Source organism: Emys orbicularis, chromosome 20, assembly GCF_028017835.1.
Source record: "Emys orbicularis isolate rEmyOrb1 chromosome 20, rEmyOrb1.hap1, whole genome shotgun sequence".
Taxonomy (NCBI): Eukaryota; Metazoa; Chordata; order Testudines; family Emydidae; genus Emys; species Emys orbicularis.
Genome location: NC_088702.1, coordinates 5,444,186 through 5,469,412, shown reverse-complemented (window position 1 = coordinate 5,469,412; position 25,227 = coordinate 5,444,186). Strand labels below are relative to the sequence as shown.

The following is a 25,227-nucleotide window of genomic DNA, read 5'->3' as shown; positions in this document are numbered from 1 at the left end:
GCAAAACCTTATCCATGAGATGCCAGGTCACTTTGGAAAACAAGATTTAGGTGCTTTTATAATTTTACCCTAAGTCTGGTACTTTGCAATTCAGAATATAGGTCAGTTTCCAAAACCCAGAGTCTTTCCCCTGATTCCCAACGGTCCTGGATTAAGCCCTTAACATAAAGAACACCTTTAAGCTAGACCCTATGTTCTTTAATAAAGAAGTCGCAACACTCCTGCCTAATTTTGTCTCCGGTTATTCTTTTGGTACCTTTCAAAATCCCTCATCCACCCCTGGAAGCCCCCCAGCAATCCTCTCAACATTTGATCTTCTTTAGAAAGGCCTTTATTTGTCTTTATAGCAAACGAAACACTAGTTTAAATCAAGTGTACCTGGTACACTGTTACAGCAATGAAGTGGCAACAATTTTAGACGCGACCTACCCTCTCCTTTCCTCCTTCCTCCGGGCTGATCCACTGATTTAACACTGCCACAGGTGGGTTAGTGGGCATTCTACGCTCAAACATGATTTGGACGATAAAAACAAGAGCTAAACATGGATGAAACGTTACAGAAGTGAAAAATAAAAAAAAGAGAGATTCTCTTAATGTTATCGGTCTAGGAGAATTAAGATTTCATGTTAAACACTGAAGAATCAGCCATTAAAACAGTTATGCACAGTTAAGTCTGTTTACCTGAAGGATGCCTTAAAGTGGTCCATATGATACAAGTCAGTTAAGGATCCTACATGAATTACTGTCCAGATGGGTTTAAAAAAAAAAAAAAAAAATTTCCAAACAACCCGTTTTGGACAAACCCGGGAACATCGGCACATGGATAAAGACTAGAAAAATCAGGTCATGAGACAAAAATGTTCTGCGCATGCCTGCTCCCCAGAATTCTGGATGTCTCTGCATCTCCCGGCCCAAAATCACCCCCCACAAAAAAGCCTTGGGCAAGACATTTTGATCCAAAGAGATTCTTCATCCCCTTTTATCTTATAAATTCTCACTCCCACCCCCATAAGTAACCTAGAACACTGTGTATATTTCACTTGAATTCAAGAGAAGAGGTAAACACTAATAGATTCAATTTCACCCACTCTGTCTTAGGGGAGCGAAATGGGGTGAGGGAGATGTGTCAAAATCCTCGTTTGCATCCCTTAGCAGCTGCTCCCATCTGATCAAATATGTTACCAAGAGGGAGTATTCCCCCCGGCCCCATACCTCTCCATGGCATTTTATCTAGGAACACTGAGGGTGAGGCGGGGGGAATTCCATCTCAATGTTGAACGCTGCATGACAGCGCTCAGGACGCCAGTGAGCCTGTAGAGATGTAAATGCTCCCTTCCTCTCACACTTTGAAAGAACCACATTAATTAAGGTTTCACAAGTATAAAAATCAAATCAATCACTCAAAGACTCTGAATTCAGGACTAAAAAGAGGCAATTCTGATGGAGATGTGATTCGTTCGGAGATGCTAGTTTAAGTTTTGGAAAGGGACAGTACTCGTTGCAGTAATATCACGGGTTGGGTTCCCTCCCCTATATTTCCTGCTACTCTTTTTTTGTTGGTTTTAATTATAATACAATTTACAACTGTAGTAAGAATACTACGGCCCCGGGGAAGCCCTCAAGCTTCAGAAAGTCCATCGATCGTGTAATTGGCTTTCGCTGCTAAAGCTGTTACTTGCTGAGGCCTCCGAGTTCTGTGTTTGCCGAGTGGAATCTTCGCCGTTTAAGCTCTTCCTGCAGACTGGACACGTATCGTGCTGAAATGGAAACAGGAACGTATAGTGAAAGCCCATCCCCTGCACCTTGGTAACCAGTTAGCAACCATTTATATAGCAACTTTCCACCCCACAAGCGTTTTGTGCGCACTACTTGGAGGAATTCCCTTCACCTACCATCAAAACGCAGCCACCTCTGGGTTAGCGCACGGCAGCTGATTTAGCAGTGCCAAGCAACGTTACATAGAGGCTTGGCAGGATTCGATTTTAAATGGATAACTGTTGATAAATGTCGATTTCAACTGACACACTTAAGTTGATGAAAAAAAAAAATCAATGGATAAGTCAGCATGCCTGCAGGGAGCCGTTGTCACTGGCTGTCACAAGAGTGAACAAGTGGGTCCGTGACAGCAGAGCTGCCGCGGTCTCCCCAAGCCGCCTCAGGACTGGCAGGGTAGAGCAGATCCGACACGCCAGGACTGCGAGCAGGACAACGAGCGCCCAGCTGCAGGCGAGAGGCGACCCCACTGCTGAATGGCTCCTGTGGCAGTGCAGGGAGCCCTCTGAAGCCACGCCATCAAGGATCCGGCCCCCCGCACTCACCAGCTAGGAGCGCTGTGGGTCTCTACTCTGCCCTGCCAGGACTGCAGCTTTCCCTGCACCTTGGGCCTCAGGGCTCCAATGTCACCAGCCCACAGCTCCATTGTTACAGCCCCGCTCGCTCACCAGCCAGGAGCCGACTCAGGGCAGGAGCTGGTGAGCAGCAGGCCTCCCCCAGGGCTGGGGGTTCGTCTTCCTCCTTACAGTCCTGGGTGGGGATCTCTGCTCTGCCAGGCCAGGAAGACTGCAGCCTCCCCCACACCTTGTGCCCTGGTCTCTCGAGCCCCTTGGCAGCCCAGGACCTTCCCCCCCCCCCCCCCCCGTCAGTGCTGCCCAAACCCTATCAAAATAAAAACCATCTAAAAATAGAAAAAAAATACTACTACTAATAAAAAACAAACATTGTCAAATTAGAAAAAAAATAAAAACCAAATTCTGCCAATGCTAGTTATACAGTAGTTTAGAAAAGGGGGGAAAAGACCTCAGCAACCAGTTGAAACGGCAGGAGGTGGGGTGGGGGGAATTTACACCGTTGACCGTTGCAAAGTGCTTTTTGGAGATCTATGGATGAAAAGTGCTATGTAAGCGCTAGGGATTTGAACTATTACATAGGTGGAATGGGGTGACCCACAGCAGAATGTGGCGAGAGCACACGGGTTAACGCTCCTACTCTTGTGAATAGCGCTGTTGAGTCTAAGTGAAAAGAAGCGATCAGGGCCTTATCTGAAAGACACTGCAAAGAGCCCTGAACAATATGCTGGGGCAAGGTTTTAACACTGACTCAGATGAAAGACCATCCCCTTCCATTCCGCCCTGACAGTCTCCCAGCCGAGGGCTAACCCAATACACCCCTGCTTAGCTCAGAGCTTGAGCTGTTGAGATCACACAGTCCATGATGGCAGGACTGCCAGTTGTTTGGCCAATGTAATGTAACTATTAACCAGTAGCTAGCGTCATCTTTGTTTGCTATTTTGATAATGGATAACAAGGGACTGATGAATGGATCCGAAATTAATTGGTGACACATTTTGCACAGCACGAGAATGACATGGTAGAAAAGTAGCCATACGTTTCTAAAGAGAAAGGTTTTTAATAGAAGTTACTCGGTGCTTTTTAAAAGCAGATTATACGTAACTACCTTGTAATCAGGTGCTTTAACAACTTGGCTACATAGGAAAGAAGACAGGAAAGATGAGTGGACAACAGCGACAATGGAAAGATTTCATGGGAAAACTGGGCAGCAACGAACCACCATTTGCTACCAATGCAGTATTTGAAGCTCTCTTCAATTGATTCCATTTCAGATCCCTGTTCTGCCACAGCCTCCGCGTGTGACTTTAGGCAAATGCCTCAGGGTGTTGTCAGGCTAAATATTAAAGACTGTGAGGAGCTCTGATATTACGGTAAGGGGACCCCCAGTCACTAAAACAGATACATCGACGATACAAAGAAGGGATGAATTCACAAATCAATTTAAATCCAAATGGTGGGAATACTTACCTTCAAGTGCTCCACTGAGCGAAATAAAGGTTTCTGAGCTTGCAGTGTGGGGATTAAGATGAGAACTGAAAGGTGGATAAGGAACTGGTTAAAGGGGAGACTACAACGGATCATACTGAAAAGTGAACTGTCAAGCTGGAGGGAGGTAACTAGCGGCGTTCCTCAGGGATCGGTCTGGGGACCAATCTTACTTAACATTTTTATTACTGACCTTGGCACAAAAATAAAATTTGCGGATGACACAAAGTTGGGAGCTCTAGGCAAGATGCAGGAGGGCCAGAATATCCTAGAAGATGATCTGGATGACCTTGTAAACTGGAGTAATAGAAATGGGATGAAATTTAATAGTGCAAAGTGCAAGGTTTTGCATTTAGGGATTAACAAGAAAAAGTTTTGCTATAAGCGGAGGACTTATCAGTTGGAAGCAACAGAGGAGGAGAAAGACCTGGGTGTATTGGTTGATCACAGGATAACTAGGAGCCAGCAATGTGATGCGGCTGTGAAAAGGGCTAATGCAGTCCTAGGAAGTATCAGGTGAGGTATTTCCAGTAGAGACAGAGAAGTGTTCCTACCATTAGACAAGGCCATGAGGAGACCTCATCTGGAACAGCGTGCACAGTTCTGGTCTCCCATGTTTAAGAAAGATGAATTCAAACTGAAGCAGGTGCAGAGAAGGGAGACTTCGATGATCCAAGGAATGGAAAACCTACCTTATGAGAGGAGACTCCAAGAGCTTGGCTTGTTTAGCCTAACCAAAAGAAGGCTGAGTGGAGATACGATTGCTCTCTATAAATACATCAGAGGGATAAATACCAAGGAGGGAGAGCAGTTATTTAAGTTAAGCACCAATGTTGACACAAGAACAAATGGATATAAAATTGGCCATCAACAAGTTTAGGCTTGAACTTAGACGAAGGTTTCTAACCATCAGAGGAATGAAGTTCTGGAACAGCCTTCCAAGGGGAGCAGGGGGGAACCTAACTGGCTTCAAGACTGATTTTGAGAAGTTTATGGAGGGGATGGTATGAGGAGACTGCATACAATGGCATATAGCCAATCTACGACTGCTAGCAGCAACCATCTTCAGTAACTGGTGATAGGACACTAGATGGGGAGGGCTCTGAGTTACTACAGAGAATTCTTTCCCAGGTGTTTGCCTGGTGGGTCTTGCCCACATGCTCAGGCTCTAACTGATCGCCGATTTGGGGTTGAGAAGGAAATTCCCCCCAGGTCAGATTGGCAGAGATCCTGGGGGTTTTTCGCCTTCCTCTGCAGCGTGGGGCACGGGTCACTTGCAGGTTTAAATTAGTGTAAATGGTCGGAGGGCTTCAGTGACTCAGCCAGAGGTTAGGGGTCTATTACAGGAGGGGGTGGGTGAGGTTCTGTGGCCTGTGATGTGCAGGAGGTCAGACTAGATGACCATGACGGTCCCTTCGGACCTTAAAGTCTATGAGGTAAGTTCTCTCCATTTGGCAGGTGGAGAAACTGAGGCAGAAAGGTGCAGGGACTAAGCTCTGCTCGCAAAGGAACTCAGGCCTAAGCCATGCTTCCTTCTACAGTATCTTCTTAGGGTTGGATTAGAGGTGGTGGAGACAGAGATAGTCTGTGCATTAGGCAAGCACTGTTCTGCTCTGCAAGCTTCCCCTACTCTCTGCTGATGCCCCCTCAGGCCTGCCAGGAGGGGTGAAGGAAGGTCAATCGACAGGATTCATTCATTCCATGATATCAGGATGATAATAAGCAGGGGGGAGGGGGGAGGAGGGGGAAAAGACCCCAGCTTGTTTCACACATAACAACCAATTGTCAGATGGCACAAACTGGGCTACTGCTAACACCAACAGGATCTGACCGGGTGACTTCGAGATAAAAAGCATCATAAATCCATTAGCAATTTCTCCAAGCCTCCACTTTACTTCAGCCTGAAGGACAGCTTTAGAACAGACACGTTTCAAAGGCTGGATGATTAATATTATGGTGTCATGAAACGAAAGAGCATTGGATTGAAGTGGCAGATAGTGTAGTCAATGCACCACACGCACCAGTAGCTCAAGACTGAGGTACGAGACAGCGAGGAGCAGTCAGTATTAGCACAGTCTCTCTCTCTCTCACACACGCACTTACCAGTTCTAACCATGGCACGATGCAGCTGCTGTGGAAGAAGTGATTGCACGGTAACTGTCGAACCTGCTCTGCTACTGTATAGTCTTCTTTACAAACAGGACACTCCAAACCTGTATCTGCAAGACAGATTCATACAGGGGATGGGTTAGCACGCTGGACACAGCAGAGACCTGTTTGCACAGCCTTAATCCACAATGGGCCCACTTACAACAGCCAAACCCTTACCAAAATGGGGCATCAAATGCCGCATTCACTTACTGATCTCAGTTGATTTCTCCCAGAGGGATGCAGACAGGAGGACTCGAGCCGGGGAACAGTGATCAGTTGTTGAAGAGGAGCAAGGCTGAATTTGCAGACGTGAGGAAATGATGGAGTATGGATTGTTTTTTTGTTTAGGTCGCCCGTGCATGGCACAATAAGCAGATATATTTTATCCAGAGTGCCCTACCCAGTGCTGAAGGGCGACCGACAGTAATTGAGAACAGATACTGGACACCCCGCACTGATAAACAGAGAATAAATGTGGGTGGGGGCGATTCAGCACAGGAAAGGTCCTATAGACGGGGAGGAGGAGTTTAGAACTAGGGAAGGAGGGTCTGAGCTGGATGGTGGTTTCTAGTTCTGTCAATGGGATTACTCGCAGGAGTGAAGTTACACAGTGTTTGTAGGATCGAGCCCTAGGGCAGTAAATTTCTCATTTCTAAAATGCCTTTGCCATTATTTTATTGACGTTTTTATGGCCTTGGCGAGTCCATTTTCAAATTTTATTTTTATTATAACTTTTTGTTTTTATAGTTACTGTTTCCTGATGGCTGGACTCCAATACATACATGGGAAGGGAGAACATTCAGCTACTTTAATGGCTTACAGTCCGCTTTATATTTGATGTTGGGGCCACAATGGACTTTTTTACATAGTTAATGCTCTGCAAAGTGCTATTAAAGACCTTCCAATATAGGGCCTTGGGGACTATACAGCCTATAGTGGACGCTAACATTTACCAGGCTGGCACAAAAGATGACCGATAATGAAAATCAAACTAAGGGCATTTTACTTGTCTATTAACAAACTCACTCGCGTAGGACAGTGCCAACAACACCAACACAAGAACTAGGGGTCACCCAATGAAATCAAAACAAACATAAGAAAGTACTTCTTCACCCAACACACAGTCAACCTGTGGAATTCATTGCCAGGGGATGTTGTGAAGGCCGAAACTATAACAGAGTTCAAAAAAGAACGAGGTAAGTTCATGGAGGATAGGTCCATCAATGGCTATTAGCCAAGATGGTCAGGGATGCAACTCCATGCTCTGAGCGTCCCTAGTCTCTGCCAAAAGCGGAGAGTGGATGACGGGGATGGATCACTCACAATTACCTGTTCTGTTCATTCCCTCTGAAGCACTTGGCATTGACCACTGTTAGAAGACAGGATATGGGCTAGATGGACCATTGATCTGACCCAGTTATGGCTGTTCTTATGTTAATTTTGCAATGCTGCTATGGAATTAGGATTAGTGATTCGTCCTCCCCAGGAAAGGAGCACGTTGGCTACATAGCAATCCCAGTTTGAACACTGAGAGCTGCTCTCCTGTCACCACTAGCACTGACACTGCAACTCCAGCACCAAACACATTTCCTAGCTTGCGTCCTTTGCCAGCAGAGACACTGAACCTGCCACATTAATTCCCGACTCAGTTGCCAGGTAGCACAACAGATGCTCAGCTAGCTCACAGACACGGGGCAGACTCTGCTGTTGCTTTGCATGAGATATTAGAATATGGAGATACACGCTCCTCTTCAGTCTCCATAAATGAGACTAAAACTTGTGCGTATAAAAAGATCCAGACAAAAACAGATACCATGGAAACAGATTTTTTTTTTTTTTTTTTTGGGTAAATGAAACAGTGCGTCTTCAAACAATTTTAGTTTCAGGGAACACATTAGCTTATAGGGGGAAAAGAATCCGACTGCAACTTTGTGAGTCACACACGTCTGCAAACACACTAAAAAAAACACAAAAACCTTGCTGAACCAACAGTGAAACCGTGAGCACTCATGAAACACACACAATTCTTTGCTGTCAAGTATGTCAAAGGAACCGGTGATCTTTACACCCACATTTTAAAGAGGATTTAGGAGCAGTTCGGTAGGAATCTGTTCACAGTTGTATTTACCAGCTAAGAAAGGAGACGTGACATGCAAGCCCCCCTTGGATCTGATAAACAGAAGGAGGTAACAACAAACATAAATAGAAGGAGGTAAGTTAAAACAGCAGCAACAGCTCAAATAAGCAAAAGGTGTGTTTCTCATGACTGGATAAATGCAACATACCACATGCACTATGCATGCCGCTGTCAGTCCGAAGCCTTGACTTTACCAACCAATGCCTGCTACTCATTCAATTCAGACCATTTTAGCTTTTGGGAGGGCAGTTGAGACAAGGGATCAAAGCAGGCCCACCTCCACTGTCAGGGTAGCCCAAGTTGTCAGCAGAACCTCCAGAGCTAAAAAAAATCACAACCCTCCGTTGCTTGAGCTGAGCGACTCAGCTAGATGGTGGACCAGATGTTCGAGGGTGCACACAACACACAACTGAATGGGAGGTAGCAGGCAGTGGTGGAGGCAAAGAGTCTAATCATTAACGTAGGGAAGCTTAAGGGAAAAGTCAGAAAAGCCTTCGGGACCCACGGATGAGCACCAGTGTGGATCTATCAATGCATCCAAATGGTAGAAGACACACAGCAGGACGTCAAGCATTACCAGACATGGGAGGAAAGACCAGATATTGGACTTAACCCACCGACTTGTTCCTGAGTTACTGTCACCGTTGGAAGAGAGGTGATCTTCTCTTTGTCAGCTGGGGGCGGTCCTGTGTTTTCCAACTGTCCTAAAAGCTGCAAGGGGATGACAAACACACCATGTTTTAGAATGCAACCCAGCCTTGTCTTGTGGAATACCTCTCCTTCAAGCCGTGCCTCCACACTACTCCACCACATTAACCAGGCCAGGGAGGGAGCTGCACCATAAAACATAGGCTAGTCGCTAGCTACAGGATAGGGAGGTTTTCAGATGGCATCTGAAGTTAAAAGGGTGAAGGTAAGCTGCAACTGGCACAAACTGCAGAGGAGAAGGCTCTCGGACCACAGCAGGGAGCCAGTGCTGTATGAGCAGGGTGGGGAGGAGAAGAAAAAAAACCAAGAGACAGGCTGGAGGGAATGGAGGAGGATACTGGACTGAAAGGGAGTTGACAGAGGTGTCTCGCGACTGGAGGGTTGGAGAAAGGCATTGTGCTGCCTGGTGGGCATAAGAAGATACACAGCAGTGTTCTGCACACGCTGGGACTTGGGCAGGCCACAAAGAGAGGAGATTACAAGTGGTCCCACTCTAGCCCAGTAATGACACCGCAATAAAATGACTGAGGTGAGATTGACCCCCGTCGCTCGCCCCCTCCAGACACGGGATGGAGGCAGAGCCGAAAGGAGCTGTACGTCCACACAGAAACCAGACTGCTGCTTGTGGAATACAGGGGGAGGTGATGTCAGCAAACGGCACCTGATGACCATAATGAGACTCTCTCCAAGCCCCCTCCCCTGGACACGTGGGATGTGGGCTCCTTTGAGGAAGCTGTGATGAAGGAGAGCAAGATGCGTTTGTGAGGCAGTTTGTAAAGCCGTGGCTAGTGGCGAACGACGGCAGATGGCCTGCACGCCATGTTCACGAGGTGCTTGACAACAGCAGGATTAGCTACCACAAAATGTTCTAGTTGCTCATCCTCTCCAAGACAGGGGAGTCATCGCCCTCCAGAGATTTGGCTCCACTCCCAAGCCAGCCCCTTCTGTTCTCATATTAGCCAAAAAAGATCTTGTGGGGTGGTGATGGGAAAGGAATTGACCCTATTCTCCTCCAACCAAGATGCATAGACCCTAGTGGGCAGAAGGCAATCGGTAACTCATAGCTTCAGAAGGCTCTGTAGCTCTCGAGACATAAAAGCTGCATCTGTCTGAACAGGGATCTATGAAGAGAACTGAAATCTTCAACACAATGCCAGGACTGTCTTTTTGTTGTGCGTTTGTACAGAACCTAGCACAACCGATACCTGGGCGTTACGGTCAGACAAATAAGTGATAAGAAGTTAGCTTTGCTATCGTTAAGGTTTGCAGGACTGTTGCAAGGAACTTGCAACCTTCCTAGCAGATAGCTGCACAGGTAGAATTGGCTCTCATGAAAGGCAAGGAGATGAAATAATATACACTTCAACGTCGGCTTTCATACGAAGCCCTCAAAGAGCCTCTGCATTAGCAGTACAGTAATTAAGCCTCAACGCTGCCCCATTCCCACAAGGAGAAGGATATCCCTGTTTTATACAGGGGAAAACAAGGCATAGAAAGAAGAGATTCACCCAAAGTCTCACAGCCAGTCAGCAGCAGAGCTGGGAACCCAGGTATCCTGACCCATCTCCCCATCCCTTTTGCTAAGAACCAGCCCATCTTTACAAGCAGAGATGAAGCAAAAATGATCAAAACCAATTCCTCCTCCTTTACCCTCGTCCCTGTGAGTGTTCTAGATGATCATTAAAAATAGCTTAAAGCATTAGCAGCCTCATTGCTGCCATAATCAGGATCCCCTTGTGCCAAGACGTTTGTGGTGATAACTCAGATGAGTCAGAATGAAACACAGAGCTGCATCAAATTACTACATGCAACACTAGCGAGGTGTGTTCTCAGACCAGGTACTGAGGAGCCTGAGGTGGGGCTGATGGTTGTGGAACTGTGGATCAGCTGCTCTCAAAATCATTAGCCTCAAAAATGATTTAAGGGCTGAAATTAATGCCTTACAGTGAGAGACTAAAACAGACTGTTTAGCTTATCAAAGAAAATCCAGAGGGGACTTGATGATGGAGTTTAAGTACCTTCATGGGTAAAGATACTAAAGGGCTCCAACAGGGAAAGGCGTAACAAGAACCAAAGCCAGACAAATTCAAATTAGAAATAAGGCCTAATTTTTTAAGTGAGAGTAATTAACCATTGGAACAAACCACCCAGGGAAGTGGTGGATTCTTGATGTCTTCAAATCACAACTGGATGCCTTTCTGGAAGAGATGCTTTACTCAAACCAGTTACTGGGCTCCATACAGCAGTAACTGGATGAAATGTTATAGTCTATGATATACTGGAGGTCAAACTAGATGATCTAATCATAGAACCATATATATCTGTAGGGCTGGAAGGAATATCAAGAAGTCATCAAGTCCAACGTCCTCTGAAGAGGCAGGACCATGTAAACCTAGACCATCCCTGACAGGTGTTTGTCCAAGCTGTTCTTAAAAACCTCCAACAACGGGGATTACGCAACCTCCCTTGGCAGCCTGTTCCAGAGCCTAACCCCCCTTAGGGTTAGAAAGTTTTTCCTAATATCTAACCTAAATCTCCCTTGCTGCGGATTAAGCCCATTGCTGCTTCTTCTATCTTCAGTGAACATGGAGAACAATTGGTCACCATCCTCTTTATAAACAGCCCGTAACATATTTGAAGACTTACCAGGTGCCCCCACACTCTTCTTTTCTCAAGACTAAATATGCCCCTTTTTTCAAACCTTTCCTTGTAGATTTTGTCACGCTCCTCCACACCCTCTCCAATTTGGCCACATCTTTCCTGAAGCGTGGCACACAGAATTGGACACAGGTCACCAGCTGAGGCCTCACCAGTGCCAAATAGAGCAGAACAATTACCTCCTGTGTCTTACATACACTATTTCTGTTAATACACCCCATAATGATATTAGCCTTTTTTTTGCAACGGCATCATCCTGACTCATATTCAATGCGTGATCCACTAGAACCCCCAAGTCTTTTCAGCAGTACAACCACCTAGCCAGTTATCCCCAATTTTTTAGTTATGCATTTGATTTTTCCTTCCTAAGTGAAGCACTTTGCACTTGTCTTTATTGATTTTCATCTTGTCGAACTCAGACCAGTTCTCCAATTTGTCAGTGTCATCCTGCACTGCGATCCTGTCCTCAAAAGTGGTTGCAATTCCTCCTGGCGTGGTGCCATCTGCAAATTTTATAATTTTTCATCTGCTCCACTCTGTTATCCAATCGTCCCTGCTGGCCTTAAAATTCTATGAAAAAGGGATTATCTCTAGAAGGAAGTGAGATTGACAGGAGAGGGAAGTGAAAGATAGAAAAATCTTACAGGCACAAATCAGAAAGCTTGGGCAGCATAACTGGGTCTCACCCCACATCAGCACACGTGCAAATCTTACCTGGGTCACAATAGCATCAAGGCCGCTCTGTCCCCATGCATAGTCGCCTGGATTGGAGTGCAGCATTCCACTCCTGCAGATAGAAGCAAACAGTTAAGGGAGCAATTTTGTCAACCTCAATACAGCTCAGAAATGTTCTTGCACTGAAATTCAAACAAACACCAGCAGGATTTATACAGCACATCATCCTGTGGGATCCCAGAGATGAAGCCGTTCAGCTGGGTACAGATGTGAACAGCACAAGAGCCATCCCATTGTGGAGTGCCGTTTATCGCATAGACACAACAGATTTGCAGCACAACGCTTGTTTATTGCAACGATCTGATCCAAGGAGGTGGTGCTAAACGCTGCTCGCTACTCACCAGGAAAAAGGGTGCTGTGAGCCTGGGATTGCTGAGTTTGCAAAAAACCCTGCAAAGATCTGCTGTATTATTCTGTTAAGAAGAAAGGGTAAAAAAAACAAACAAAAACAAAAAACAAATTGAGCAAACAGGCTAGGACAAAAACATAGGCAAGCAACAACATTTTAGTGAGAGAAGGACAGTGAACCACTAGCTCCTCCCAAAATCAACTATGGGTCCCTCCCTCAGAAAGCCACACTTTTTGGGAGCGTTTGTTGTACATCTTTCCTCCAAGGGTGAGCCAAGACTGCCCAACAGATGGGAGGAAGGAAGCGTGTTTAAAGCAGTGCAAACTTCTCCAAGATGGTGCCAGGGGTTGGGAAGGGAAAGCAAAGGGTTGAGATTTCCAGGACACTGATTCTTTTTCCCTACCCCAATAGCTTTCATTGCTGTGGGGACGGAGATTAAAGGAGGAGGAAGTGGAGAGTGAAAAATATTCAACTCCGAGTCAATAGTTTTCACTGATTTTGGGGGGAGAATGTGGGTTTTTAAATGACATGCCCTGGATCCAAGGAGTTATGGGAATGGCAGGTGTGGCAAGTGAACGAACACTCAGAGTTAAAAACCTGGACCTGTGTAAAGGATTTTAGGCACTGCAATACCTAATAATAATAATGGAGATATCCTATCTCCTAGAACTGGAAGGGACCTTGAAAGGTCATCGAGTCCAGCCCCCTGCCTTCACTAGCAGGACCAAGTACTGATTTTGCCCCAGATCCCTAAGTGGCCCCCTCAAGGATTGAACTCACAATCCTGGGTTTAGCAGGCCAATGCTCAAACCACTGAGCTATCCCTCCCCCCACCGCATCGCTGGGCTCAGCGTTGCAGTGCCTAACTGATTTAGGAGCCTAAATCTCATTTTCAAAGGGGATTTAGACACTTAGGAGCAAAAATCCCATCAACTGTCAACATGATTTGGGTTCCTACGTGTAAATCCCTTTTGAAAATGAGATTTAGGCTCTTAAATCAGTTAGGCACTGCAATGCTGAGCCCAGCGATGCGGAAACACCTTTCAAACTCTGGGCCCTAGTCTCTAGGGATACTCAACGGATCAAAGCCAGTCTTCCTGCACCTGCCGCAGCACCAGATGCAGGACCAAGACCTCTTACTGTATTAGCTCTCAGCATCCTCTGGGCCAACCACGCTCCCATCCGGGGGGGTTAGGAGCCGAAGAGACTATTCCAATCCCTTCTCTCCTCCGTAGCACCAGTCCTGCCTGCCTCCCGAAACAAGAGCTCGTGTACCTCCCGCAGCATGCCCCAGGGGCAGCCCCTTCCCCTAACGCCCCGTGACCCCTTAATGGCTCCTGGCTTGAGGTTGTGCCCAGGAATGGGCGGCAGGTAGAGCGGGTTAGGATGGAAGGAAGAAGCTGGATTCCCCACTGATGAATGGAGTGCCAATCTGGGACTTCGTCTAGGTAAGCACTCTGACCCAATACTCCCGCCCGCCTCCAAATCTAAGGACCCGCCCCATGCCCAAGGCGTTAAGAATTAAGAAGACAGTGGGGCCAACTCCACAATCTAATGGGAGGGCACCACACTGCCGTGCAGGGGTTCGGAGGTCACGACTCGTATCTGTCCTTGTTCCCAGACTGGTAGCACTACTGGGGCACCCCAGAGGCAGTGGGCCCAATGCCTGTCTTTAGCAACCCCAATTCTGGAGTGGCCCCAACAGGCTTTACAAAGGACCCAGTCATCCACAGGGGGGAGGGGGAGGGTCAGTCTGCTGAGGGGTAAGGCTCTGGGAAGCCTGGTGGCTCAAGCAGGCCCGAGATAAGCTGCAATAAGTACACTGAAAGTCTCGTCACTTACCCTTCAATAGCAGGAGACCTGTCTGGACGTGAGCTGCCCCGGGATCTGTACCTCCGTGTCATGGGCAGCCGCGGGGGTCTGCTTGGTCCCCAGAGATCCGCATGTGCTTGATGGCCCCTTTCGTTGTCTCGGCTGTCTTGATCCAGCGAGCTGCTGCTCAGAAACGGTCTGAAGTCTGGGAATAACATTGTGTGGTCCAAGTGGTCCCAAAGCTGTTGAGAAGCCAAAACACATGCAACACACGTGCACAGGCTGTTAGGGCAGGAAAGGAAGACCTGCTTTAAATACAGTTCAAGAGGGATTGGATGGGTCAAGGGATCAGTAGCGGACATGGGATCTCTCTCCTCTTGATCATTGGCTTGACTCTAACATAGGTCGATAGAGACTGAAAGCTGTTGCCACTTGATGGTGGCTCACGTTCAGTAGCCTATGGAACGAGCAGGGAGGGGAGGATACCACTCCTAGGGTGACAGACAGACCCCCCACCACACCCCTCGTTACTAGCCTCAGCAGAGGCCAAGACTGACTAGGCCACAGAAACCCCCCCAGGGCAGAACAGAGACTCAGGGTGAGAGCAGCATAAGGACAGCAGCGCTGCTGTTATCTCTTCCAGGGTTAGACAGAGGACTACAATCTCCAAGGCTGCAAATCTGGACTCTTTCTCCAGTGTGATGGATTTTAAAGATTACTTCTAGACCAAAAGGTGAGGTTTCTTCTGTTCCAATGGAGACAGGACCCAGAGGGGAAAATATCGGACGCTCGCTAAACAGCAGAGGAGCTGTGGTTTTCTAAAGGCCCTTTAGAAATGAACAGTATACCAGTGACAAGTATTAGTCTGACATCCCTGGAGACCGACAGTCTCTATTCCCAGAGCAGGTACTGCAAGGGCAGAACAAGTTTTCCCACACACCGCTCCCTGCCCTATCTGTATCCCCGTAGCGCCTAGAGACCCCATACAAGATCAGCTGCCAGGTGCTGTACAGACACATAGTAAGCGCCACGTGTTGTAAGCTATTTGTGGCAATGCTGTCTATGCAGACAGACAAAGGCTGGCGGGAAAACAGGCACAGAGAAGGGAAGTGAATTGTCCAAGATCATTGGGGGGAGGGATAGCTCAGTGGTTTGAGCATTGGCCTGCTAAACCCAGGGTTGTGAGTTCAATCCTTGAGGGGGCCACTTAGGGATCTGGGGCAAAAATCAGTACTTGGTCCTGCTAGTGAAGGCAGGGGGCTGGACTCAATGACCTTTCAGGGTCCCTTCCAGTTCTATGACATAGGTATATCTTGATATATGATCATATAATAGGTCTGCTGAGTCCCAGTCCAGTGCTCTACCCACTAGGCCATGCTGCCTATCTGATAAGTAATCAGGGACTCACTACACAGAAGGTACCAAGCGGCAGAGGACAGCAGTGGCCAGAAGCCATTGCTACCCAACAGGGGATATTCTGCATGTCAGCAGTCTGAAAAGGCTGACCCCATGGACAAATGAAAGGCCTCCATCTGCGCAGGCTACAGATTACCTCTGGGTTCGTGCCTTTGAAGCTGCAATCGCTGTGACAGAAAAATCCTCGGCCTACTGCAAAACGGGGCAGCAGGGTTATACCAGGCCTGGGGAACCGGACAGAAGGAGGCAGCAGGGCTGCTCTAACCGCGAAGTCGGTTAATTAAGAGCTGCCTTTCGGGAAAACTTTGTAAAACGTCAAGCAGAACAAGGGGAAGAAACAAAGTCATCCTGAGAAAAGCAATTTAGCAAATTTAGATTGTTTGCCAGACATTTTCTAGGAACCATGGCAACCAGCTTAATTTAGCCCAAACTAATCAGGTGCATCACCCCCAATTAGACTAATTTGTTGATTCTTTCCTGGCAGATTTATGCGCAGCTATCAAAGCAGACTACATGTTTGTTTTAGTAACTTACATAGCATTCATCCTACTTAGCCAGAAGGGAGCTAAATGCAGTTCTCAAAGCGCTGGCCTAGTGGGTGTCAGCGTAGCCTAGCAGATGGAGCACTGGACTGGGACTCTGGAGACAGTGGTTCTAATCCTGGCTCTGCCACTGGCTCAGTGCGTGACCTTGGGCAAGTCACTTTAACCTCTCTGTGCCTCAGTTTCCCCATCTGTACGTACCTTCTTTTTAAAAGTGCTTGAACAGCTATGGGGGAAAACAGGTAACAACATTATAGGTGCCTCCGGCAAAGAGGGGGTGAGGAAAGGAAGGAGCAGATGAAAAAGGCTAGGGGAGAACTAATCGAAGCAGAAAAGCCTTGCATCTAACCTTCAAACCAGCTGCAGAGGGGCCGTGGTGGATACACGTAGGGAGATAACACCAGGCCATGAAAGTCTCATGTTCAGCCAGTTCCAGATGGAACCTCGGTGTATCAAAGAGAGGGAATGAACACGACCGACTCGTAGAGAGATGGTCGCTCATGTGTCCTTCCCAATCAGCTGATAAAGGTCCAGGGAGAAAGTAGCTGTTCTTTTCCCTTCCTGACCTTGCAGCAGAATATTTATTAGCTTTTCTGCCAACGGTAGGGGAGAGCTGCAATGCTTCCGCTCCCTTCACTGCACTAGGTTTACTGATCGAATGTGTAAAACTAAAGCATTTTGTTTTAACACTGATGGAAAAAAGAAGTCTTGATGGGATGTGGGGGAGGAGGGGTTTCTGGTGGGTAGAGCAGAGGACGAAGAGCTAAGCCGCCATAACATCCGCTGCTCATTGTGTGACCTTGGGAAAGACACACCGCCTCCCCGTGCCTCTATTTCTCCATCTGTAAAATGGGGATTCAACCTCCCTCGCAGAGGGCGATGTGAATCAGCATGTGACTAATTAGCATTAGATCTGAAATCCTCCAACGCCAGGTTCCATAGAAACAGAAGAGCACATTTTGCTCTTAGCTAGGACAACAGGCTTGGAAACAGGCTGCTGAGTTCAGACCACAGACAACAGCTGTGGTGATAATGGCCAATCGTCTAGGTCAGACAGTGCGACGTATTTTGTAGGACCCACTGATCCGTTTAAGCCCAGCTTTCTGGCCGACAAACAGTAGCTTGTTCATTCTGCAACAGGTTAGCTGGCTCATTAAGCGAAACTGGGCTCAGCTCTCCAGATCCGGTCCAGGAGCTCCCTGTTGGGCCCACTGACAGGGTGAGGCAGCACCTGACAGGCTACAAAAGGTCATTGAGAAGTCAGAATAGGGGAATCAGGCAGGGGAGGAGAGCTGCTGGAGAGATGGTGGTTCCTGGGAGAAAGCGGAGACAGGGGAGCAGCACACAAGGTTTGCTGGCTGGTGTTCCCAAGCCAGAGGGCCGAAGGCAGGGGGAGCAGCAGAGGGAGATGCCTGCTGGCTCTACGCTAGAGCCAAGGGCCAGAGAGGGCGGAAGGCAGGGGGAGCAGGAGAGCGGCTTACCCGCTGACATCTCCTTGCTGGAGAGCTGGAGCCTGAGGAAGGGAGAGCGGGCTGGGGGAGCGAGGGATGCTCCCAGCAGAGAGGCTGGGAGAGATGCTGCTGGGAAAAGCAGGGTTGCCCCCCAAAAGGATGGGCAGGGTTTCTGTCCCGACAGAGGGAAAGAAGAGGACAGCTGTGACGGAAGACGCTGGGGTATGATAAGAACAAGGACTAGATGCACTGGGGTGAGACAGACTAAAATTTTGGGACATTTGTTACAGACTATTTGCAGAAGCATTTTGTAATAAATACCACCCCTCTTGGGGGCCAGTTTAAGTAAGAGCCTGAAGTGGAGTCCTCTGAGTTACCCAAGAGGGAAACTGAGGCAAGGGGCCACTTGCAGGGGTGCCCAGGAGGGGGCCCACTTGTTTATACCACCACCAGTGCATGCTCCATTCGCTCACACAGCTGCTGCTTTTGCTGTCGAAACCCACCTGTTCCTTTACTAAACTGAACAGCTGTCGGTTCCGTGACAACCCCTTAGGTAAGCCGAGACGCTCGGCTCAGGTGTGCTATTTGCATAGGACACGAGCTTTCAGGGTAGTCAATGAAATTATGCAGCGCAATTGGCTTGATTTCCTTGGCTTTTCACCCGCTTGCAGGAAAGAAGCGGGGCGTATAGAGACAACCACGAAGCCAGGGAATCTCCCCGTTCTCCTCTCCTGGACCTCTGACGGCATCGTTCAGAACTGAAAGTGCTAACTTGCAACCTTAGGCTGCAAAACCAGTTTTGTTTTATTGCATTTTTAGAAAGCCTCTTCGTGATTAAACAAGCCTGCGGTTCAAAATAGCTCAGTTAGTAGCAACTGATGCTCTGTTACTATGAGGGCACAGAAGATTTTATAAGATTTTTATGAAAGATTTCAGAATGTGTAAGCAAGCAAGCAGTGTCAGACAAGAGAGCTACCTGTGTGAAGCGGGAGCAGTTGGCATTTACACTGGATATACCAGTGTCAGGTGATCTAGACACATCACTATAAAATGACATTAGATACAGCTGCATTTTGAGATGTATCAAAAGAATCAGATACTACAGAACATATTGTAAGACGGAAATAGAATAATCTCAACATATTTACTATCCACATTTTACTGACACCTCATCAGCCTGGGGTATGAGTGGAAAACCGCAGCTTTATTTTGTGTATCTAAGTAGCTCAGTTTACAAGATCTTTATGCCTACTAGTTCAACTCAGCATCAGAGGACGAGGGGAAGGAGAAGAAAAAAAAATAAAAATCAAGATTATGATCTGCTTTGTGATTCACCAAACACACCCCCCAGAATCAGAACTGAGCTGGAACTTTTGTTGAACAGAATGCAGCTACGCTCGCCTGCAACCCCGTCAAGAGCAAAAGCTCATTATTAATACTAATCTTAATATGTACATAGCGTCTTTCATCCTGAACACCATCCCAAAGCTCTTTGTGAACTGTCACACAAAATACAAGCAAAGATCGCTTTATTCACCGTCATTGCTGGAGTAGACCACGGCAGTTTAATAGCACACAGCAGTGGTTTCATTTAGATAGATACTATATCCAGCTGAAACTGCAGAGGGGAATTGAGGCCCTGTGTACACTAGCGAGCTTACAGTGGCACAACTGTACCGATGCAGCGGTGCCGCTGTAAGTTCACTCGTGAAGGCGCTCTATGCCAGCAAGCGAGAGCTCTCCCGCCGACATAATTAAACCACCTCCGACGAGTGGCAGTAGCTCTGTCGATGGGAGCGCGTCTCCCGCCAACATAGCGCTGTCCACACCGGCGCCTGTCAGTGTAACTTACGTCACCGAGAGGGGTGTTCTTTCACACCCTTGAGTGACATAAGTTACACTGACAAACGTGGTAGTGTAGACATAGCCTCAGATATGCAGATTGTAATTGATTGTAAGATGATTAAGGGCATGGAACAGTTTCCATATGAGGAGAAATTAAAAAGTCTGGGACTGTTCAGCTTAGAAAAGAGATGACTGGGGGGGCAGGGAGGATAGTATAGAGGTCTATAAAATCGTGACTGGTGTGGAGAAAGTGAATAGGGAAGTGTTATTTACCCCTTCACATAACACAAGATCCCGGGGTCACCCCATAAATTAACGGGCAGCAGGTTTCAAACAAACAAAAGGAAGTACTTCTTCACCCAACGCACAATCAACCTGTGGAACTCATTGCCAAGGGATGTTGTGAAAGCCAAAACTATAACAGGGTTCAAAAAAGAATTAGATAAGTTGATGGAGGATAGATCCATCAATGGCTATTAGCCAGGATGGCCAGGGATGCAACCCCATGCTTTGGGTATCCCTAAACATCTGACTGCCAGATGCTGGGACTGGATGACAGGAGACGGATCACTTGCTAATTGCCCTGTTCTGTTCATTCCCTCCAAAGCACCTGGCACTGGCCACTGTCAGAAGACAGGATACTGGACTAGATGGACCCAGTGTGGCCGTTCTTATGTTTTTATCTTCTTCTGTCTCCCAATACTCCGGCCAGCGAGAGATGACTGGACAAGGCCACTTTTGAGTCCCATCACCGCTGTTCTTTGCTACATGTGGGGGAAAGAAGGGAATTGCAGTAGATGCACCCTAGATCATGCCTCTTTCACTCCCTCTGCATCTGTTGCCCGTCTCCTTGCACGATTATCTGCTTTGAGCCTTTGTCCTGCCATGCTCTGTGCTTGGAACTGTTCTGTTCGCATGCGCCAAGCCATCAACTTCAAAGCCCTCCTCAAAACCCACCATGTTCATGAAGCCTCCTATAGAGATCTCCTTAAAGACTACAGCTGTAGTCAGTGGCACAACTCCCATGTACTGGGACCAAAATTTCACCCAAGGGGACGCTGTACCTTCTTGTTGTATGTGTCTGAGATGAGAGCAGAGATTCCATCTGTTCTGTAAAGGAGTGTGCCTCTACTCAACAAACAAAAAAAGCTCTCATCTAGCATGGCTTACGACTACACATTCAGGGTTTGAGACTGCTGTCTGCTGGAAAGCAAAAAAGTCAGTCACACATCAATCTCCTCCTCCTATCAGTGTGTTCCTAGACATGCTTTCAAGAGTGTCATTCCCTGAATGTAAATTTTCATTCAAAAAAATTGCTAAAATCCAAAATAGATTTTTGCTCAGCTAAGGGTTTTTTTTTAAAAAAAAAGAAGTCAGCATTAAAAGCAAACTCACCTCTGAAAACTGTGTGGATGGACTGTCGTCTATTCCACTGCCACTACCATCTAGAAAACTGAGGAGAAAACAGACTAGTTAGAGCCGGTTGTTGCTTTCAAAAATAAGCTCCCCCTTCTGGGGGTTAAATATAGACAGAAGCCAGTGTGAGCCAGACTCTCTATAAGGAACAAGACAAGGCTCCCATGTGGGCAAAAAAGGATGATCAAATGGTGGTACGAGTTACTTTGTGGAAGGAATTAATCTATATATACACAACACAGTGTCAGCCCAGAGGGGAAATGCAGGTAAAGCTGATGCGCCTGCTGAAAGAATAAAGTGACTCTACAGCGCACCAATTTAGGTTTCCCTTGTATGGAAAAAATATGCAAGATGTTTTAGAGAGGCTCCAATTCACAAGAGAGTCCCTGAACAGCGGTATAAATACATTTCCCTCGGGCTGCTAGCTTCGCATTTGTGCTTCACCGTCGCTGTTTATTTCCTTCACGCCGTTCAGAGCAGCTCACTGGTTTCTTTGGATATTTGGCACTTTGTCCCCTCCCGTAAAACTCCCTCACCACACCTACTTAACCGAAACTGAAAGTGTCCTGTGCTTAGCTCTGCACCACAAACCATGGCATTTTGCAGAGTTTGTCCAGGGAAGGGTGCTCACAAGGGTGAAAGGGCTACTCAGTTCCAAGGCAAACATTCCTAACCACAGAGCCAAGCAAAAACATTGGGCTTCATTTAATTACATTTTTATGTTCATTTGTTAACTGCTAAGAATATCTGTGTTCAAAAGGGACAGTGACTCACATCTTCCCAGTGAAACATGTTACATGGCTTTCCTGCTTCGGGAGCCCTGAGACATCAGACTTTAGTTACCATTCCCACTCCAAATAGCACAACTTTCTCAGCAGTGGCTCAGGACTGAATATAGTAAGTGCCAGACTAGCATATTTTGCAGTCCCTAGTTGTTTGTAGGCAGCGTGTTCTACTGGATAAAGAACTGGACTGTGAATCAAGAGAGCTGGCTTCTATTTCTGGCTTTGCTACCAAATCGCTGTGACCCCTTGGGCACAGTCCCTCAATTTCCTCATTCATAAGACACGGAGATCAATGGATGAAAACTGCTAATTGTCATTTAAATCCCGACAACTAGCACATTAGAAGGAGCAGAGTGTCAGGATACACAGTCTGCTTTATGCAATCAGAGGAAAGGCGGAGTCTTGTTCAAACATGATTAATCAGCCGTGTTTAATCAACTCACACACAAAATAAGGTTCTACACGTCTCCAAAGAGCTCACCAATACAAAACATCTTTGAAATAGGCACCATATAATGAGTTACGCTATCATTACTATTAAGTGGAATATTAAATCAAGCCGTATTATATGGCATTAGACCAAGATTTTGCTCCACCTAAAACCTGGTCAGGATTTGCGTTGCAAATCAATGTTCCGTCTCGCCTACATTTTTGCCAGAAGAGTGCTAAATTAGTACCTAGCGATGCTACCCCCCCACCACCAAATTAGTTTCCATTAATAAAATAGCAGCCGCTCTATAGTGCTCTGTATATTCAAATATTAATCAGTCCCAACAATCCCATTCAATATTATCCCCGTTTTAAAGTTTGAGAACTTGAAGCAGAGGCACGAGGAGACTTTCTTGAGGCCACAAAGGGAGTCGGTGTCAGAGCAACGCACTCGAGTTCTAATCCTGATCCCCAGTTCCATACTTCGACAGTTACGCTTAATTATAGCAGCCCATAAGAAAGACGCAGTCATGCGGGGAAAGTTATAGCAGCAATATGGCTTTTGCTGAGCTTTGCTAATAGAGAGGAGGGATGGTCTAGTGCTGAGTTGGGCAAACTATGGCCCGCGGCCCACATCTGGCTAGCTCCCGGCCCCTCCCCTGCTGTCCCTCCTCCCCCACAGCCTCAGCTCGCCATGCCGCCAGCGCTCTGGGCAGCGGGGCTGCGAGCTCCTGCTGGGCAGTGCGGCGGCATGGCTGGCTCCGGCCAGGCTGCGAGCTCCTGCTGCTCTGAGAGGCATGGTAAGGGGGCAGGAAGTGGGGGTGGGGTTGGATAACGGGCAGGGGGTCCCAGGGGCAGTCAGGGGACAGGGAGCAGGGGGCGGTTGGATGGTGCGGAGGGGGTGGTCAGGGGACGGAGGGGTTGGATAGGCGTGGGAGTCCCAGGGGGCCTGTCAAGGGGCAGGGGTGTGGATAGGGGTTGAGGCAGTCATGGGACAGGGAGCAGGGGGGGTTAGATGGGGGTGGGGTTCCGGGGGGGGGGGGCGGTGGTTCCCAGGAGGGGGTGGTCAGGGGACCACCAGGGGAGTTGGATGGGTCGGAGGTTCTGAGGGAGGCAGTCAGGGGGCAGGAAGTGGGAGGGGGCAGGGGCCAGGCTGTTTGGGGAGACACAGCCTTCCCTATCCGGCCCTCCATACAGTTTTGCAACCCTGATGTGGCCCTCGGGCCAAAAAGTTTGCCCACCCCTGGTCTAGCGGTTAGGGAGCTAGCTGAGAGACCAGGGTTCAATCCCCTCTTCCGGCACAGACTCCCTGTTTGTGGCCTGGACAAGTCACTTAGGTCTAACCCCTAGCCCTAACCCCCGGTGTAGACACTACTAGGTAGATGGAAGAATTCTTCCATTGACCTACATACTGCCTCTCAGAGAGATGGACTAACTACAGTGATGGAAAAACCCCTTCCATTGATGCAGGAAGCATCTACACAACAGTGATACAGGAGTACTGCTGCAGCACTGTAGCTGAGATGCGCTAGTGTAGACACGCCCTTAGTGTCTGTGTCTCAGTTCCCTGTCTGTAGTGTGGGAATAACAGCACTGCCCCACTTCACAGGGAGTTGGGAGGATAAATAACTTTAAAGAGTAAGAGGTGCTCAGACACTGCAGTAATTAAAGTACCTTAGATGGAGAGAAAAGGTACTTTTAACCTTCATACCTGCAACCAAAAAGGTTTAAATCTCCTCTCAGTGAACTTGCCTAATTGGCATTAACAATTATTTCCCCAAATCCATAACAGCACTCATCTACCGGTTCTCAACCTGTTGTCTGTGGAGCCCTGGGGGTCTGCAGACCATGTCTAAGATTTCCAAAGGGGTTTGCACCTCCATTCAAATTTTTGTAGCGGTCCACAAATGAAAAAGGGTTGAGAACCACTGATCTACCGGACACAAGCAGAGACTAACCTCACAACTTCCACTTCTTTATTAAGGGGCTTCCTTGAAGTTCTCCTTGTCAGTATCACTCCAGTGTAACAATAACTGTTTGTTTGTTTTACTCTGGGGAGATGAGTGTGTTAATACGTGTTCTATAACTGTCACTGCTATCAGTTGATATGAATAGGCCCGGTTTTAATTTTGCACCCATTTTCCCTTATTTTATGTACAGCATTTAAATGCCTTGCAATACACAACTTACAAATTGATTACAAATATATATTAGCAATTGACCTCACACATTCATGAGCATGTACAATACCTGGAATCATCTGTCACTTCTTCAATAAAGCCAGATTCACATCTGGGGCAAATGTACTCCTGCAAAGAGAGAAAAGGGAAGTCTTTAGCCACATGATGCTCAGTTTGCAGATGCAGGCAGGAAATACAGTGCCCAAGGTGAAGCTCAGAAGCACCGCATGTGTGATTCTGACATTGATTCTGAATTTTTGTTTCCCCTGCAATAAAAATACAGACTTTGCACCTCCGTGACATCTTATCAGAAGATCTCAAAGCACTTTAAAAAGGGTGGGTATTATTCCCGTTTTATAACTGAGGGGCTGAGAGGTGCCTTTCCCAAGGTCACACAAAGTCAGTGGCAAATTGGAAAAAAATCAAACCCTCTGTTTCCTGACTCCCAACCCCTTGCTCTAACCAGTAGACTGTGCTACCTTCCTCTCAGTTTAGGCTTGACGTTCTTAAAGTCCTTTACAAGCTATGCTTTATATTTGTGAAAGCAGCTCCCAGCTGAGATCAGGGGGGAAAAAACCCAATAGTTAAAGAGATTCAACATCCATATCACGTCACACTATATGCTATTAGAACAGGAAGAATTGGAAGGAGCTAGACCGATTGTCCCTATTTGTTTAGGTCCTTTGGTTATGTCACTCATGTGATCCATTTTATTCATCCATCAAGTGACTAGAATATCTAAGGCACAAAGGTGCTATGATTGGGTGTAAAATGCTTAGA

At 47.2% G+C, this 25,227-nt stretch overlaps 1 protein-coding gene across 2 annotated transcripts in view; it reads right to left on the bottom strand.

The window, feature by feature from the left end:
• Window positions 1-314: 314 nt before the first annotated feature.
• Window positions 315-25,227, bottom strand: part of RNF115 (ring finger protein 115) — a 42,470-nt gene continuing 17,557 nt past the window's right edge. Inside the window, exons 2-9 of one of the 2 annotated variants that reach the window (XM_065420227.1) lie at window positions 24,518-24,576; window positions 21,033-21,090; window positions 14,414-14,625; window positions 12,564-12,635; window positions 12,202-12,274; window positions 8,739-8,832; window positions 5,937-6,052; window positions 315-1,757 (exon numbers count right to left, since the gene is read on the bottom strand). In XM_065420227.1, the coding sequence (XP_065276299.1) occupies window positions 1,626-1,757; window positions 5,937-6,052; window positions 8,739-8,832; window positions 12,202-12,274; window positions 12,564-12,635; window positions 14,414-14,625; window positions 21,033-21,090; window positions 24,518-24,576 (816 nt within the window). In that variant the 3' untranslated portion in view covers window positions 315-1,625. Of the gene's footprint in view, window positions 1,758-5,936; window positions 6,053-6,289; window positions 7,942-8,738; window positions 8,833-12,201; window positions 12,275-12,563; window positions 12,636-14,413; window positions 14,626-21,032; window positions 21,091-24,517; window positions 24,577-25,227 lie in introns of those variants that run through there. The other variant, XM_065420228.1, reaches the window with a different exon arrangement.